Source organism: Ambystoma mexicanum, chromosome 4q (assembly GCF_040938575.1).
Source record: "Ambystoma mexicanum isolate Mex_15411 chromosome 4q, UKY_AmexF1_1, whole genome shotgun sequence".
Classification (NCBI taxonomy): Eukaryota; Metazoa; Chordata; class Amphibia; order Caudata; family Ambystomatidae; genus Ambystoma; species Ambystoma mexicanum.
The window spans coordinates 1046251367-1046269891 of NC_090928.1; the positions used below are offsets into that span (position 1 = coordinate 1046251367).

General features: G+C 46.6%; 1 protein-coding gene across 1 annotated transcript in view; it reads left to right on the plus strand.

Annotated features, from left to right (window-relative positions):
- The window catches only part of C4QH1orf115 (chromosome 4q C1orf115 homolog), a 95308-nt gene extending 77075 nt beyond the window's left edge, over nt 1-18233 (plus strand). The window contains exon 2 of the mRNA XM_069608597.1: nt 4192-18233. Within this exon, the coding sequence (XP_069464698.1) occupies nt 4192-4311 (120 nt within the window). The 3' untranslated portion in view covers nt 4312-18233. The remainder of the gene's footprint in view (nt 1-4191) is intronic.
- The last annotated feature ends 292 nt before the right edge of the window (nt 18234-18525 follow it).

Consider the following 18525-nt stretch of genomic DNA (forward strand, 5'->3'; position numbering starts at 1 on the left):
TATCATTGGGCAAAAATGAATCATTGCATTTTCGCTGTGTTGCAACTAACCAACGATCTACGACCTTGCAGAGATAAGCCTGCCGTTCCGTCCACGTTACCAAAATTGGACAAGAAGGTTTATAATTTACTTGTATTTCCAATCTTTTCGGATCCCTTCTGGTGTACTACAGGTGTCGGGCTGATTGATGGTTTAGAAACCGATATTCTTCCCTGGATCACAGGTGCCCCGGAAGTTGATTCATCACGTGTCCATCAACTGGGGGCCCCAGACATGTTCTCTTTATAGAAACATTCTGGTTATCTACCACTTTACTTTTTTGGACAGTCTCTCTGACCTCCAAATAGCACTAGAATGAGAGTTGGCCTCTACCTGGGTCCCATGTCCGATTTCCTCATCCTTGAATACCACCCTATGTCCACTTAACTCAACATAACATTTGATCTGGACTCTAGGTAGGGCCAGTTTGCAACAAATGCTTTCCGTCCCCAGCCTAAGGATGGCAATCTGCGAGGATACTCCAGAGACTGCTAAGCGCTCACCCCTGATATCTGTGTGCCGCGTGCTGTGGCAGGTTCAAACCCAGGCAGAGTCAACGCAGCCTTTCATCCTTCCGAGGTCGATCAAATGAGTACCACTCTTTGAGATGGGATAATAATGTCTTCTGCTATTTGAGTGCCCTGCGACCTATGGGTGTGTAGCGCTATATAAGAAATACCTTTTTATTATTATTCCTGGACCCAATCAATAAATATGCGGGTGAATGTGATATGGACGTTTGCCCGGGGATTTGCAAGTCCTTCATGCATTGCACATGCCCATGTCTCTATTCTATCCTGAGTAATAAAGCCGCATCTTTCTCGTGTGACTGTAAGAATGATGAGCTTGATTTCTCCCTTTTTTGTTTCATTGGATCCTGAGAGGACGAATATTTTGAATTAAAAAAGCAGCCAACTCTTTAATAGTGGAAATGTGTGCTCTTGGGGAAAGGGAACCCTCACTGATCCCTTGGGACCCGTTGCGGTGAGAGTTAACCCCTTGTGCTTGGGATAAGCCCTCACGCCCCCTCCCTGAACACTCTTAGGCCTCTTGCGAAGGAACGCTTGTTGCTGACGAGGCACCCCCCCCCCCCACACACCTCCCAACCCCCTGCGCAGTGGAACTATTTGCATCAAAGTTGTAGCTTAGCTGACTTTAGGTTCCCTCTGGCTGTGCACTTCTTCTACAGCTTGTCGTGTTCCCCTTACTGCAGCCATTGTGCCCCCTCTAGGCCGAGAGTGCATCCAGCTGTGTGGGTCTTTTTGGGGACTCCGTCCTCCACCTGTCCACTTTTCTGCACGTCCTCTCCTCTATCGCACCCTGAGCGACCTCCTGTTATGTTGTCCTACTAAGGTGGTCTGATTAGTGCTGATGACCCAGAATGGAGTGAACATAAACAGGTGCCCTTGATTTTTAGACCAAGCCAAGACTGGTTAGAATTAGAAAAAGGGGAAGCTACTCCTAGAGGACCAGTGCAGAAGATAAGGAAAGCTTTTCTGCAGTTTCTTAACTGTGATGTGAATCGAGCATTGTTCGAGTAGGAAACCCGTTTCAAATCCGAGCCATCTGCATAGTGAGGCTTTTTCCAGCTGCTGAGTTAAGGTTTTCTCTGGAAATCTGAGCTGAGCGCTGGAGAAGGGGTGAAGGTTCCTACCTGATTGAGGGTGTGTCTGCCGCCATGTTAGAGCTTCTCATTCCACCTGCGTTCATTCGGCAGTATTCTGGGATCCGGGACAAAGAGTGCCTTTCCCGTGACTGGCTGCTCCGTTGACTGAAGCAAAGGGCGACCTCCACGTCCTTTGGGACTCCTCCGCCTGGAGCGCTGGAAAGCAGTTTTCCCATTTGCGAGGGAACTTCCTGGAGCCTTGTGCCAGGATTCATTCTCGTCATGGGCACAAGATGTTGCAAATGTGAGATTGAAGTCTTGTGTGACTACCCATCTCACACAGGTGGCAGACACTTTTGCCTTCTGCTCTCCCTGTCCATATGCTAGGACCCTTCTTTGAATTTTGAATGTGAAGTTAAAGAAATACCTCCGCACTGGGGGACCAGGGGGACTCTGGAAAGGGGGATGGTCCTATGACCAGAAGCTGTGTGCTGTGTGAGAGGGCTGTGCTTTTGCGCAGTGCATATTCTACTTCAGGCCTGTTAGTGACTATGTCACAGATTTCTGGGACAAATGGCCAGCGGTTCTGGCTCCCGGTTGCCGGACAAACGCTGTAAGTTACCTGATGAGAACATGTCCTAGAAGGCGCCACTGACTATAGCACCTGAGCAAACTAGAGTAAGATTGGAGCTGGCAGCCAGGCTGCCAGTGAACATAATAAGAAAGGTGAAAGGCCGCCGGTGACTTGCATACACCGTGCAGCCTTTTATCTGTGCCAACAACGGGAAGCTGAGGGGAGAGCGGGAAGGAATGACGAAGGGAAACAATGAAATAGATTTGGACTTTGACAGTAAGAACGTGAAAATTGGAGAAGTCTTCCCTGGCCAGCAGTAACAGTCGGGGGGAGGAGGCTACATTGTGTCATACGCTTTTGTAATGTTTTTGTATTTCATATGCCTCATCGTGCCTTTCCATGCATTGCTATCCATTTTGTTACTTAGTTTGCCCCGTTATTCCTTACTAAGCAGAACTATATAATGTAAGTCTTTGTCACGCCCTGCCATGAGACAGACTCCGGGACTGCAAATTGACTGCACTCCTTATCCATAAAAAGATCTATAGGATTGATGGCCATCTGAACTTCTGCACTGTTATTTTTACATTTAACTCTCTCCCTAGGTTGCTATTATGTGCACCTCCCATCCCTCACCACCATTTCACACTTGTTTAGTGACTGCTTCTTCTACAGACTTCTGCTGCAGACGCTCACAAGGTCAATCCGCCAGCAGCGTAGCACCAGTGCTCTTCAGCGTAGCATAGCACCAGTGCTCTTCAGCGTAGCATAGCACCAGTGCTCTTCAGCGTAGCATAGCACCAGTGCTCTTCAGCGTAGCATAGCACCAGTGCTCTTCAGCTTAGCATAGCGTAGCAACAGTGCTCGTCAGCATAGCATAGCGTAGCAACTGCTCTTCAGCAGAGCATAGCAACAGGCCCTTCAGCGTAGCGTAGCACCAGTGCTCTTCATCATAGCGTAACAGTGCTCTTTAGCAGAGTGTAGCGACAGTGCTCTTTAGCAGAGTGTAGCGACAGTGCTCTTTAGCAGAGTGTAGCGACAGTGCTCTTCAGCATAGCTTGGAACAGTAATGCAGAGCTGCTTCGGTCTTTCCTCCTTCACCTAACCTCTCCCTCTTTTCTCCCCCACCCTCTTCCCGACACACTGCATCCATTGTATCCTACATCTCCCATTTCCTCTTTTGTGTGTCACCTTTCCTCATGAAAAGCCTCTTTACCCACACCTCGTGAGCCTCAACACCCTGCCATCACCTACGACCAAACCCACTTGCCATCACCAAACTCCAAACTCTTCCTTAACTCCTTGTTCTATTATCACAGAATGTCAATCACCTACCACTCCTGGAGTAGCACGTCCACAGCACCATGATCAGAGCGTATCTCTGGCCATCACGCATGACACCAGGTACTACCATGTATTATGCACTTTTACTGTATGCTCGGCTCCCAGACTCCTCTCCTCAAGGATTCCTCTGGTCTTGATGTTCCGAATGGCAATCGTAGATATTCTATCATGTCTTAGAAGCAGACCACTGTCCCTCATGCTTACCCTCTAACATAACTCATGTTGTGCAAACTGCAACCACACCCAGCTACTCACCCAGGTGGCAGCCTACAATGCACCCGGAAAAGCTAACGGAGCTACACAACCATGCCAGTGGCTGGGTTGTGTTATGCAAACGGCAATTGACATGACATAACCAATTCCTTGATGTCTACAAAATGTCACTGCTCTGCCCGCATCGGCCTGTTTGCTCCTATTGGGCAGTTGTTAAACGGAAGGTCCTAGCACCGCTCAGAGGTTGTGGGCTACAGTTGAGCACTAACAACCACCTTGCCAGACTACACTAAGACCCATTGAGCTACTGTCCCTTTGCAGGTTCTCATCTGTCCTGGTTGATAAATAATAAGAGGGTGTGCCTGTCTGCTCAACTACTGTACATGACCTGATTCTTTCTTCTTTCCTTTCACAGAATGTTGGGAAAGCACTGCAGACCGGATGTCGCTTTTTGCTGATTGGATTTCAGGAACTCGCCAATGCGTATTCCTCCCCATGGAGCGTTTCGACAGCCGTGGTGGCAATGGGCCGCTGAAGAAAGGGCCTCCGAGGGATGGTCCTCCATATTTCAAGACAAACCGGCCAACTGACCCCACTCGCTTTTCCCATCCAGATGCTGCTCTCTAATCACTGTGACGCAAAAAAGCCACTGCCTCTTGACATCCGTTTACAGGGAAGATGTCCATGTTTCATGGGCGTATGCACTGATTCACTTTTGGCAGCTTGCCAACCTACGCCTACGGGCTTGACGCGGAACAGCAGCTATCGCCCTAATCCCTCCGTTCGAAGAGCTGGCTTTTGCTGGAGCCAACAGTTTAAGAAATGTGCAGGTGTACATTAATATAGCTAGATTAACAAAACCGGAATATAGAGGGCAAACCAACTTCAACTCACTTTGCAGTTGTGGTGAAATAAGACAATACCGGACCATCGGGGGCAATAGTATACAGCTTGTTCCAAGAACTAGATCCTTAGATGCTAATCAAGGGAGGGTCAGATCTCCAGCAGGTTCGAATGCCATGGAGGCACGTACCGATGGACGGTCATGACCCCCAGTTTACAGGTGGCTGCAGGGATGTCCAAAGCTGTCCTTTGATCAAGGGGCACAGTGTTGGAGCGCTTCCACGATATAGCATAAGAACCCCGGTGCAGTACCGACCGCGCCGGCAGCTGAACCAGCAACTTACAAGAGCTAGGATATGCAGCAAATGGGCAAACGGTTGAGCACCCACTCTAAAATTAAGTTTGTTTTGTTTTTTGTGCTTCTGTTGGGGGTGGGGGGGAAACAGAATGTTTGGAAGAATGAGAAAGCTAAAGGTAAAGTGGAAGAGGGTCAGAGTATGTGTGAAAAGCGATTGCTAAGAAAAGCTTTGTAGGATAGTTCCGTAGTGAACGAGGTGGTTCTAGAGAAGGTTTGGTATTTGGATGAAGGCGAATTTTGGAAGAAAATAAGACAAACAAATATTTTATAGAAAAGAAATCGATGAAAGTTCTGCAGCAAATCCTCTCTTAACTGTGAACAAGAAAAAGAGAGAAAGAATACACCCTCCAAATCTGCACCAAGGGAATGCCATGCCCCTGGTGGCATGTGCCCAGATTTCTGCTTCTGCGAGGCCATGATGTAGGGACCTATGGTAAATGCTGCAATGAAATGTAGGAAGGATCGGGGAGCAAATTCTACATGTGACTCCACCCCCTTCGCCTCCTGACCCATGACTATATTGCAGGCAGGGCGTGGAAATTCCATAAGAGACAGGCCTCTGGGCAACACATCTACATCCAAGCAAAAAGACAATTTCCTGAACATGTCTTTTTGAAGAGCCCAAATGCAAAGGGGTTTTCGAGGAGTGGATTTTTAAGGAAGCGTGGGCTTGCTCGTTCTGCACAAGCACGTCAGTTGGGTCTCGAGCCGGGAGATTCCAGGCTCCGGCGCAGCCACCCACCGGCATTCCGCGTGTGCTCCTGCAAGCTAAATTGGTTTATCCCCCACCACCCTATTTTATCCGAAATAACTCTGGTGGTAATGACCTAGAAACAGATATTGCTAGTAGAATGTACAATACTGTTTACTTGATTTCAGCATTTTACAGCCAGATTTTAGATCGGTTCTCATTCTAGCGTGGCCTTTGCTCATTCAGATGAATTTTTTTTTCTTTTTTTGACATTCTGCTAATTTTATAATCCAGGAACGTATTATAATTTTGTTTGAGACCTGTAAAGTATTTCCTTTAGTGTGACACTTTTAATTTATCAGGTGATGCAAAGTGTTTACCTTGACATGACAATCCGGTGAAAATCGAGTGAAGAGCGTGTTCCTGGGGTGGATACCCCCTTTCAAAGGAATGGCCTTGTGTGTGTAGGGCCAGGAACTTTATCTTAATCTCCAATTCAACCAAAGAATGTACATGACTCCATTTTGACTGCTTTCCCTCTTGCTCCAAGATGGCCGACCTCTGAGCCCGTCGTGTCTTATTATGTCTTTTGTTGGCCTATTGTTTTTAGTCTGTTTGCATTCAGCTATTGACATCAAAGTACTCAATAGAACACCCAATTCACCTCTGTAGGTGCCCCATTGCAGGGGGTAGCCCAACATGCCATCCATGGTGAACTTCAACCACTCCGCTTTCATGAAAAGGCTTCACTCCGTTGCAACTGGGCTGTATAAAAGGATACATCTGCATTGCCGGGCGCCCCCCTGGCATATCTTTTGAATGAACTCCAAAGAGGCACTGACTGCAGGGGGTGTCCAAGTACAGCGGTGATGTTGCAATTGTTGCCCCATTGTTGTAGATAATTCACATGGCTCTGAGTGACAACGCCTAGTGCATGCAGAGGGGTTCAACGTCATGGTTGGCAGAGATGTCGCCCTATCTGTTAATGTGAATGAGTGTACTGTCAGTGTGCCACTTCCAGATGTGTGCTGTTTCTGATCCAGTCTTCCTTTCCTGTGGTAGTCGGGCGCTGTTTCCGAGGTGTACGTTGACACAAGATGGCTACATCTCCATCTTAACAGGGTATTTTGCTAGGGTGACTCCACCCACAGAACAACTAGAATGTTTAATGTGAAGTTTAACAAGCTCATACCCGCACAATGATATTCATGTTGCAAATGCCGCAGATGTATCCATGTTTATGGCTGTCCACTTTTCCGTTAAGCACCGAAGAACTTTGTGGACGAAACTGATCTATGTGATCACTGCGACCCCCCCCCCCCCATAATTCCGATGGGCGAAAATGCTGACATACATTTTTTAACCCCCTTTACACCACATATATATGCGGGAGGAGACCCCCACAGCCCTCCCATATTACTATAATATCACATACACATCGGCCGTCGGAATTATGAGGGCGACATTTTGGGCCATTGCCTACAAAAGGATCTACCCAAAAGGCATAATGGTTGTTTATAGTAAGACCTTGTTTACTGTGCAAGCCAATGAGGAGACGCAGAGCAAAGGAGGGAAGGAGTGGTGGGACAGCCACTTTTTGACTCGCTGAGACCGGCACTAGCTTCTGTGTGGATGAGTGAGTGAAGGTCTATCATTGTTTGAAAGAGTGATATAACGTTTAATCCGTGAAAGAGCGTGACGGGTCGTAGGCAAGGTTGTAAATGAGGAGGCATGAGAGCATGCCGATAAACTATATATGATCAGGAGAGAGACCGGAATATAAAGAAAGAGTGAATGTCATTTACCATTTCAGAGGGAAGGAGAGTAGACCTTTACTAATTAAAGAGATATATGAGGTTTTATCAGTGTAATGGGTGAGAGAGGTACATGACCGTGAACATTGACTAAAGAACATTAGATGGTTCTCACTCTCTGATCACACAGTAAATGTGTCTTGCTCTGAGTTCTTGCAATGACTACATAGAGGGTGAATGATAAACCGTGTGCATGTGAATGAGGGACAACATAGTAAGGGCGATGAACAGAGTCGATATGAGGCTAATTTCCACTGTAGTCTCATTAAGAGCCCCAATTCTTGGGGGAAGGGTGGTCAGGGTGGCGTGTGGGTGTGTCCTCCAATATGTGCTTTGAAATCATGGTACATGTTTAAGGATTTGGGATTCAATTTGTCAAAACCGAATAACTGAACAGAAACACTTGCACTACTTGGCTCCCAGAACCTCATTTGTAATGGCTCTTTCATGTCCATTTTTTTTTCTGAAAACCTAATACCTTCCCTGAAGAAGACGACGCAGACTGCCACAGTCCTTTTCTTTGCTCTACCTGTGGAGGAGCGCGGCTGTCTGCCATTGCGTTCCCGCATCCAGAGGGTGTGGGGCCAGTGTGTCGCTTAGAGCAGGTGGGGTTTAGGACCATAGATAGTCCATGTATATGAAGTCTGGGGGATGCTGGAGGGCTCCCTTTGTGGGTGGCAGGAGGGTCCTCTGCAGGCCTTTGAGCTCACAGCACCATTGAAGGCCCAACTGCAGAGATCCACTGCTTTTCTCTCTCAGGCACCCAAAGCAGCCACGCGGCCACACAGTAGGGTGAGGGCCAAGCAGATGCAGTGAGGTTCTGAAATTTGGTTTGCCTACTGCCCCACGAAGGCCCTATTCTAGATTTCCTAATGAGTTATGCTGCACTTGAGTTGGGGGACTTTTACTGTGTGCATGTGGGAGGGAGCAGACCTTTTTGTGCAAGTGGGTGAATCGGGCAGTGGAGGGGATTTGATGCGCCAATAGAAGAGTTGGGATGACAATTTCTGAGAGAGATTGCGAGTGTGGAAACGCTACACTACTGAAGGATAAGGTAGGCTTATTGCATAGGAAAGTTGAGCGAGAGCTGCTAGTCTGTGTAAGGAGAAGTTATAGTGTTAATATCCGACTGTATTAGGTTTACAGCCGAAGGTTGGTCATGGGTGCTCCTTTAGAACTGGTTTGTATTGCTTGTGAGCTGCGGTGTGCAATGTGTTAACAGGGTGGATACCACTGTGGTATTGGTCCAATGAAGATGGCAAACTCCAGGCTCTGTAGGGAAGGCACAGTTGACTGTGACCCTACTTGCCTGAATATCCTTCCTTAGAAGATCACATGTCTAGCAGCAGGGTTTCTCAAACCCTAATAGTGGGTAAGGCGGGGTTGGCACTGGAAAGTTGAAATCTGGTTGCCTAGTGGGCCAGATTTATCAAAGTTGAGTCGTAACCAACTTAATAAGGTTACAATTGGCAGGAGCAGTGTCACAAGGTTGCCCAATGCAAAACGAAATGACCTCATGAAAAATGTGAGAACCTCTGTTTTACCGTAGGAAAAGCAGATTTTTGTAGGAACAGCGGAGAGCAGAGGCGTGATGGGTGCACAGTAGAAATGACTAATTTTGTTGACCCTCTGCCAACTTCCAGTTCCTCAGTCATCCTTGGCCTTTGAACTATTCATACGCTAAGGGCAGCAATACTGATTCGGTGGCAGAGCGTTACTAGGAAGAGCGGGCAAAATGTCCTTACTGATGCCATCAGCCCCACTTTGCCCGCACAGAACTGCCACTGCGGAGCTCAAGACTATGAATTTACAATGAGGGGACCCGCTAATCAATTTACCACTGCCATGGGGGAGGCTTGCACCTGTTCCTGGGATAGGGTCTCTGCTGCTGCACATCCACGGACACTGCATCACTGGTTCATGGCTCCACGGACACTGAATCACTGGTTAATGGCTCCACGGACCCTGCATCACTGGTTAATGGCTCCACGGACCCTGTATCACTGGTTCATGGGCCCACGGACCCTGCATCATTGGTTAATAGCTCCACGGACCCTGCATCACTGGTTCATGGGCCCACGGACCCTGCATCACTGGTTCATGGGCCCACGGACCCTGCATCACTGGTTCATTGCCCCACGGACCCTGCATCACTGGTTCATGGCCCCACGGACCCTGCATCACTGGTTCATGGCCCCACGGACCCTGCATCACTGGTTCATGGCCCCACGGACCCTGCATCACTGGTTCATGGCCCCACGGACCCTGTATCACTGGTTCATGGCCCCACGGACCCTGCATCACTGGTTCATGGTCCCACGGACCCTGCATCACTGGTTCATGGCCCCACGGACCCTACATCACTGGTTCATGGTCCCACAGACCCTGTATCTTCTGATGAAGATATATATTTTAACTGTGATGCTTACAGCATGAGTGTTCTTTGTGTTATACTTTTTTTTTTTAATAGTGTAGTGACATTTAGATTGTGAAACAGTAGGTTTTAGTGATAATGTATACGTGACATTTATGTGGCTTCCTGATTTTTACGGAGAATTTTAGAGATTTTACTTAAAATGTGCAAACTATGGTGCTAATTACATTTCTTAACTTCTAAAAAATACATGTTTTGATTTTATGAATTAATTAAATATTCATACGTCACCATGGCCGGCAAATACAGACCTTAATGTTCCATTAGTATTTAAAGTCTGATTAAATCGTCTTGGTAACATGTCGTGTTTCTGATATTTATACAACTCCGCTTTTGAGAGCCTTCCTAAGAAAGCCTTCCACATATAATGTGTTATTGAAAGACCCTTTAAGCCACAGACACGCATTCATTCGCCAAAGAGCTACACACACGAATGCCTTACCCAGAGAACCACATCCACAATTGCCTTACCCAAAGAGCTACATTCAGGAGTGGCTTACCCAGAGAGCCACATCCACTGGTGCCTTACCCAGGAAGCCACATCCATGAATGCCTTACCATCAGAGCCGCCTTCAAAAGTGCCTTGCCTTCAAAAGTGCCTTACCCAGAGAGCCACATCCACTGGTGCCTTACCCAGGAAGCCACATCCATGAATGCCTTACCATCAGAGCCGCCTTCAAAAGTGCCTTACCCAGAGAGCCACATCCACTGGTGCCTTACCCAGGAAGCCACATCCATCAATGCCTTACCATGAGAGCCGCCTTCAAAAGTGCCTTACCCAGAGAGCCACATCCACTGGTGCCTTACACAGGAAGCCACATCCATGAATGCCTTACCATCAGAGCCGCCTTCAAAAGTGCCTTACCCAGAGAGCCACATCCACTGGTGCCTTACCCAGGAAGCCACATCCATCAATGCCTTACCATGAGAGCCGCCTTCACAAGTGCCTTACCCAGAGAGCCACATCCACTGGTGCCTTACCCAGGAAGCCACATCCATGAATGCCTTACCATGAGAGCCGCCTTCACAAGTGCCTTACCCAGAGAGCCACATCCACTGGTGCCTTACTAGGGAGCACCATCTACGGATGCCTTAACTAGAGAGCTACGTTCACAAGTGCCTTACCCAGAGAGCATATCCACGAATGCCTTACCCAGGGAAACACGAGTGCCTTACCAAGGGAGCCACATCCACGAGTGCCTTACCCAGATAGCTACATCCAGGAGTGCCTTACCCAGAGTGTCACATCCACTGGTGCCTTACTAGGGAGCAACATCTACGAATGCCTTAACCAGAGAGCTACATTCATAAGTGCCTTTACCAGAGAGCCATATCCACAAATTCCTTACCCAGGGAACCACAAGTGCATTACCCAGAGAGCTACATCCACGAGTGCCTTACCCAGAGAGCCACAACCACTGGTGCCTTACCCAGGGAGCCACATCCCCGAATGCATTAACCAGGGAGCCGCATCCACGAATGCCTTACCAAGAGATTCGCCTTCACAAGTGCCTTACCCAGGGAGCCACATACACGAGTGCCTTACCAAGAGATCCGCCTTCACAAGTGCCTTAGCCAGAGAGTCACATCTACGAGTGCCTTATCCAGAGAGCCACATCTACAAGTGCCTTACACAGAGAGCCACCTTACATGACTGCCTTACTCAAATGGCCATATCACAATCGCCTCACCCAAAAAGCCACATCCATGTGTGCTTTACCAAAAGAGTTGTAGACCTCGGGGCCGTCCTGAAAATAGCCCAAACTCCTAGTATATTAATGAAAGGGCTGCATATTCAGTACCCAAATAACCACACATACAGGTTCCTTAGCCATAGAGCCACATCCATTGGGCGTCATTCCCAAAGAACCACAAACCTTGTGCCTCCATCACAGGGTCCTGGACACCCACACCCTCCGCATAGATCCCCAGTCACATTAATATTTTCCTAGACGCATGTGTGTCTCACTCAAAAAAGCTCCAGGCACAACTGTCTCATCCAAAGAGCTGAAGCATTCTAACTAAAGAACCACAGAGCCGAGTATCTTTATGAAAGAGGTGGCTTAAGATTCTAGTGCAAGAAACATGAATACCTTACCCAACAGTCACAGGCATCAGTATCTTAACTGCTAGAGCCTCAACTAAGAGTGCATTACCCAAAAAGCTACAAACCCAATTGCTTTATCCAGAGAGCCGGCTTACACACAAACCTTGGGTGTCAAGCTGACCAAAGAACTCTCCTTGGCCCCTGCGGTGGATTCTGCCACCAGCTCTTGCTTTTACCCGCCAATGATCCTGTGAACCATCCAACCAGTCCTACACACGCAACAGGACAAGCAGATGCGAACTACTAACCCCATAAGCATGGCGTTATCATATGAATAGGCTAAGCATGTGCAGTCAATCCACCACATCCTAGGGTGTAAGGATACTGTCATTTATATCCAAGATCAATTTGCAATAGTATTATCTATGGGAGAAACACACAAGCAAGTAGTTACTAATATAGGGCAGAGTATGGACTTCACCTAGAAATCTTCAAACTACCACTTCATGACTTACTGCAATAAATAATATTCCTTAAGTAGAAACTTCCTCGAACTCCAAAAATGATTGGCTGCAAGGCCTGCTTTTGTTTTAAACTGGACAATCTCTTAGAACAAGGGGCGCCACACACCTCTGCAGTCCCTGCAGTGCGAGGGAGCCCAGATTATCACAGGTGCCCAGATTGGCCCAAGGCCTGTATATTGCCCTGGGTGACGGAGCCCCTCGCCACAGTTTTCAAGGATCACCCTTTATTTTTTGTGTGACCAGCATGAGTACCCTGGAAAAGGCAAAGCCTTTAGCTGAGAGCAGCGGCAGGCATCCAACCCCCCCCCCCCCCCCGCCACCAAAGATCACACCAAATTACACCTGTGACACATGTGGGGAGCATCTTCTATCACACGCCCCCTTTCCCGCTTTCATTGCACTACTGTTATGTCAATCCTGACCCCATCAGGATATCATTTGTGTTATTCTCTTGCATGTAGAGCTGCCACTTTACCTTGACAAGTTCCTATTCTGGATTTTCATTCCAAAGCATGTATCCTACGCTCTTTGTCTAGACCCCCTAATAATAGGGTCCATGCTTGGGGTCTGGGGGTGGATAGATCCCTCTCCTCTTCTGAATGATTTTACCCTATGCTATTTGTCTAGACCCCCTCCCCCCCACTAATAGGGTCCATGCTTAGGGTCAGGAGGGTGGATAGATTCCTCTCCTCTTCCGAATGATTTTATCCTACGCTCTTTGTCTAGACCCCCTACTAATCGTGTCCATGCTTAGGGTCAGGAGGGTGGATAGATTCCTCTCCTCTTCTTGGGGGGATTATTTAGGGCACGTGATCCCCCGTTCAGGGTTCCACGTTTGTGGCTTAGGTGGCTGGGAGAGCTGCCATTTCTGCTATACAGCAGTCTGCGTGGGACCAGGTTTTTTTTCTCGTAGGGTAACAAAGTATAACATAAAAGGTTTTACCTATATGGGCTTAGTGATCATTTCCTTTCCCACATTGCTTTCAATGACGTTCCCTATTCACCACATGGTTGCATTACTGACATGCATGCATGGAATTTCTATACGAATGTGTCCATGTGATGGTGTGCATTCTGTGTTTGATTGGCGGGGCAGGGTCATTGTGGTGGATCTCACTCTTTGATCAGATTTGCAGTGGCTTTGAACTGAAGGTTATAGATTTGATCACAACACAAACCCACAACTCTTAAATTAATTGAAGCGATTTTACCACACTAAACTACTGTGCACTTATTCATAGATCACCACATAGGAGGGCAAATGTTACCTTCCTCGGTTTTTGCCCAAAGACCACCACCACACAATCGTCCCATCTCCCCCATGCTCCACATGTTCGCTCGGCTGCAGCCCACAGTAGTGAATTCTTTCGCATGCAGAGGCTATGCAAGTATGGCTCTGGGAGCCTGGGATTCACACTTTCCTCGCTCTTTCCTTGTTCTTCTCTACCACTGTGGCTCTGCACTTTCACCTCTTCACACAGCCAATCCATGGCTCTGCCACCTTTGACAATTGGGATGCTTGGGGTTTTGCAGGGTGCGCTTAAACTTGGCTGGAGAATTCGACGCCAACACTTCTTGGGGCCATCACAATCCGAATACACTAGTTGTGGTTCCTTTCTCTACGGTGCTAGAAGCTGCCATCTTAGCAACTGCTTGCCACCACAAGGTTATGTTTTTTTTCCCTTTTCCATATCAGCTCAGCACTTTGTTTGATCTGCTGCCTACCATTACACATGCAGTTCATTGGCCCTTCCCCAACCCTTCATGCCTGTCCAATTGCTTTGTTTTGTGTGTCTGTTGACTATTCTTGCTACCACCCACCCTCACTTTTGCGCTTTTTTATTTTCTCTTCCAAGGACTGTTTGTTTTTCTCCCAGGCTGTTCTACAATCATTTCTCAGGTGTGGTACTAGTGCTGCTATCCCACAATGCTGGTGGTGATGGCTCAGTATCAAAGTTTAATAACGTAACAGCACGTGGAACCCTAAGCACGAGTACCTTAAACACACAGCTGCAGACACAAGTACCTTACCTTGATAGGCTCAGTCAACAGTGCTTTGACCAAAAAGCTACCCAAATGCCTTCTCCAGGGATCGAAGGAGTCCATGGCTTCATTCAAATATGTGTAAGTTCCACCTCACTCCACAAAGACTAGAGCCAGAAGAGAATATTACCCAAACAGCCCAAGACAATGTTCTTACCCAATGAGCCCCAGGCGTAAGCTCTTTAGCAACCAATGAGCTTCAGTCACATAGGTTCCTTTCACAGCATGAGGCAGCCATCCCTCATCACTGGAGACCTGCGCGCCTTCTCTGAAGAACCACCCATAACAAGTGCCCAAACCAAAGAGGCCAGACAACAAAGGGCCCAGTCTAAAGCGATCATCTCCAGATGCGAGGTCCTTGCACAAAGGGCCCCCAGATATCATGTCTGCCCCAAAGCTGACAGACACACGAATGCACTCCCCAAAGTGCTACATAGAATTGATGGCCTGACCCAAAAATCCCCAGACACAAGGGCCTTAGCGGATTGTCTCCGAGAACGTATGGCCTCCAATATAAAGCTGGAGGCATGTGCCACCTAACATTGGCGTTTCGCTGAAAGACCCAAGGTCATTGATCAGTTTCACCAAGAACTTCAAATGTGTGAATATTACCAAGAAGGTCCCCCGATTCTTGCCGTCATTATCCAATGAGCTTCAAAATTTAAAAGCCATGTCAAAGAATCTTATGCATTTGTCTTCCCAAAAGAGTGGTAAAAAATCAAACCTTTCTGTTTACTGTATTGTAAATAGAGACTTAAACTTTTATTTTTTTACTTGAGCTCACTTGTACTTAAGGACTGTACTTGCAGTGTCGAATATGGTTGCCGCCCCTCCCCGGAAGAGCCTCCTACATACAATAGCAAAAAAAGTCCATGTAAGTGCCTCAAGTAAGGGGCAAAAGGTATTCGAGAGCCTTTTTGAAATGGTCCCACACGTTCACTGCCTTACCGAAAAAAGCCCCAAATTGAGGGAGTCACAAAAATAGACTCAAATTCCTTAGTCTGTACCAAGAGCTCCTGACACGTCTCACTCACTGAATTCCCCTAGTAAGATATTCAAATATCCAATGCCCAATCTCACACCTGCGGCTCTGTTGGTAAGGTATTTATTGATTAGTTTAAACTGTTTTGGCAACTCATTTAATTACCAGGTGTTCTTTCAGTAAGTTCCTTAATGTGAAAAATTCCAGACAGCCAAGTGCTAAATAAGGAAATAGCCATCGCAGAACTCTGAGCGTTAACATGTCTTATCAAAATGCACTCCCTATTTGGGTAAGGTCCAATAAAGTGTGAGGACCGGAAGTGTGCATGCTAGCAAGAGATAGGGACTGGAAAGGCAAACGTGTTCCGAAGCCCATTAAATGATAGAAACATTTAAGTCCACAACACGATGATGAAACATGGTAGCATGGGACAACTGGGCACCCTTGCATGACCACGTGACGTAGTGGTCAATGTGGCTGTGTGCTGCCAACAGAAATGCACCCCCTTATTTGCCCCTGTACACAATAGTTGGAACCCCTAAGAGAGCATAGGCTAGCTGGGTGCACCAGGAGCTGCTAATTCCCACACTCAGGCTCCCGGCAGGCAGGTCGGGATGGCCCTTCAGGCTTCATCACAAATGTGTAAATCAACCGGGCTCTCCATTCCTGATATTCCTCCACCACTCTGCAACAGCTGTTCAACAAAATAGACCACCAACACAAGACCTGTAGAGACCTGTATGGTGGGAGGGTAGAGAAAAGGACACGAAAGAAACACAATGGTCAATTGTATTGATAATCGGGTAAAGCTGATCTTTAGAGTCTGCCTCCTCTGATGGCCAGTCACTGGCTCACTGGGGTTTGGCCAGCTGGCAGACAGTCTTTATAACGAAAATATAGAATGAATATATAACAAACAATATATAACGGAAATGTATGTGGGGTGGGGTGAAGGGTTAAATATTGTGGGGAAATGGTTGGGAGTGTTTTTATGGGTGGGAAATGGGGATTTGGGGCAGGACCTCCTATGTTTTGTCGTCATATATTTTCCGTTATATGTGCATTCGTTATAAAATGATTAGTTATAAAGACATGTAACCTTGCCAGCTGTCGGGGGAGGCAGACAGGCCAGTTGGTAGGTGGGCACAAGTGGCAGCAAATGGCTTTAATAAACCCTCTTGATTACGGGCATTGATCTTGGACTCCTAAAAGAGCTCTAAATATTTCACTCCTTTCTGAAGGGGCCCGAGATGGGAGTGATTTTCTCCACCAGCCCAATATTATTCTACCAAGAGCCACCGATACGCATCCATATGAATAATACACTTTGTTATGATACCTGACCCCTTGGGAAGGCATCCAAATGTCCATGGCTCGCTCTGATTAAGACACATATTGTTCAGGGCCCCCTCAGTAAAGGACTCCAGTATTTATGCTCTTTTTGTAAGATGCTTACGTGGGACTCTTTCATTTAATGAAAAGCCACAAGACCTTCAGCCACTCATGACACAAAATAAAGTCATGGGTTAGGCAGAGTTCTGAGATGGCAAATGACATTCATCAAGAGATATTCTAGTTTGAGCAATGGCCCAATGAATTGTCCGCCTGGATGGGAATTGATGAAACAAAATGTGTTCTAACGTTGGGCATAGAAAATATGATTTTTCTTTTTAGTGATGGTGAGACATTCCTTTGTAAAAACCCAAGTTGCTGTGGCTGGTTGTTAGTGGAGAGGAAATAAGCACAAGGTACAGGGCTCTCACCGACTGCTTGCAAGAACCATCCTTTTGGGAGAAGAAACTTTTGCTAGAGCCATACCTGGAAATACGCCAAACAATTAAAAGGTTCTTAAATACTTGAGAGAGCAATGACGGGGAAGGCTTATTGTAGAGTTTATCATTACGTCTAATAAAGCCAGTGGTGGAAGTGGGCAGGAGCGGTGCTCCTCTAACTTTTTAAATTAGGTTTTACAGTTCCTATACTTTTATTTTAAAAAGAAATCGTTCCAGAATGGTTCTGTGTTAAAATAAGTGTAGAAAGAAGTTGAAATTGCACTTCAGTGCACTGAACGTTCCCTTAAACAGTAGGCACATTTGTTTAGGGGTTTGTATTGCGTATGGCAGGAGGCGTGCAGTGGGGCTTGTCGGGAGCGGGGACAGGCCAGCAGGCAACATAGTTCCACTGCTTCTTTTCGTACACTTGGACCACTGACTAAAGCAAGTGGGAGAAAGAGGAGCTGCAGCTGGGCTGATGCCAACCTCCTCTGCCCAAAACCTCAAATGAGGTTGGAACATGGGGAGCATTTACTATACATGCAAAACTAGAAAACCATCTGTAGAGCACTGTGCCAATAAGGTTTTGTGTGGAAAATAGTATTTTTTTTTTTTAGATGCTTCGCACTGCTATTGTTACTACAGTGTTAGATTGCAATTGAATTGCACCTTTTCACTTTTGAAAAGGACAATGTTGAATCTGCTGTTTGCACCTGCGCCATTGCACAACACAAGTGTGACGCAAACCATGTTAAATTTTGGTGTTGCATAGCATCTCATAATTGATGAAAATTCTAATGTTTTCTATTACAGTCATATGTGTATTTTGTGCATGTACTGACAATCTTTCTACAACTGAAACGAATTTTAGAGGAATATTTGATTGAGAGACCTATGAAATATTTTGAGCTTTTTCAATCATACTAATAAATACATTTTAAAAATCTTGCATGGTGTCAAGATATTTGTGTCTGTTTAACAATTAAATTATAAACTCTCGCTAGGGCGACATGACTATTCCCATGCCCCCAGCATACAGACTCACCCCACAATTTTGGTAAATGAACTTGAATTGTATTTAAATAATTAAAGTCAATCTGAACAAAGGGTGTCTCGACCTGTACACTAAAGAAAATCACTGCAATGTTATATACTCCTAAACAATTATTCTGCAAAAGGAAATATTCCCAGACTACACAAATCTTATTAATTCACACACAAACATTCATTTCCATAATCAA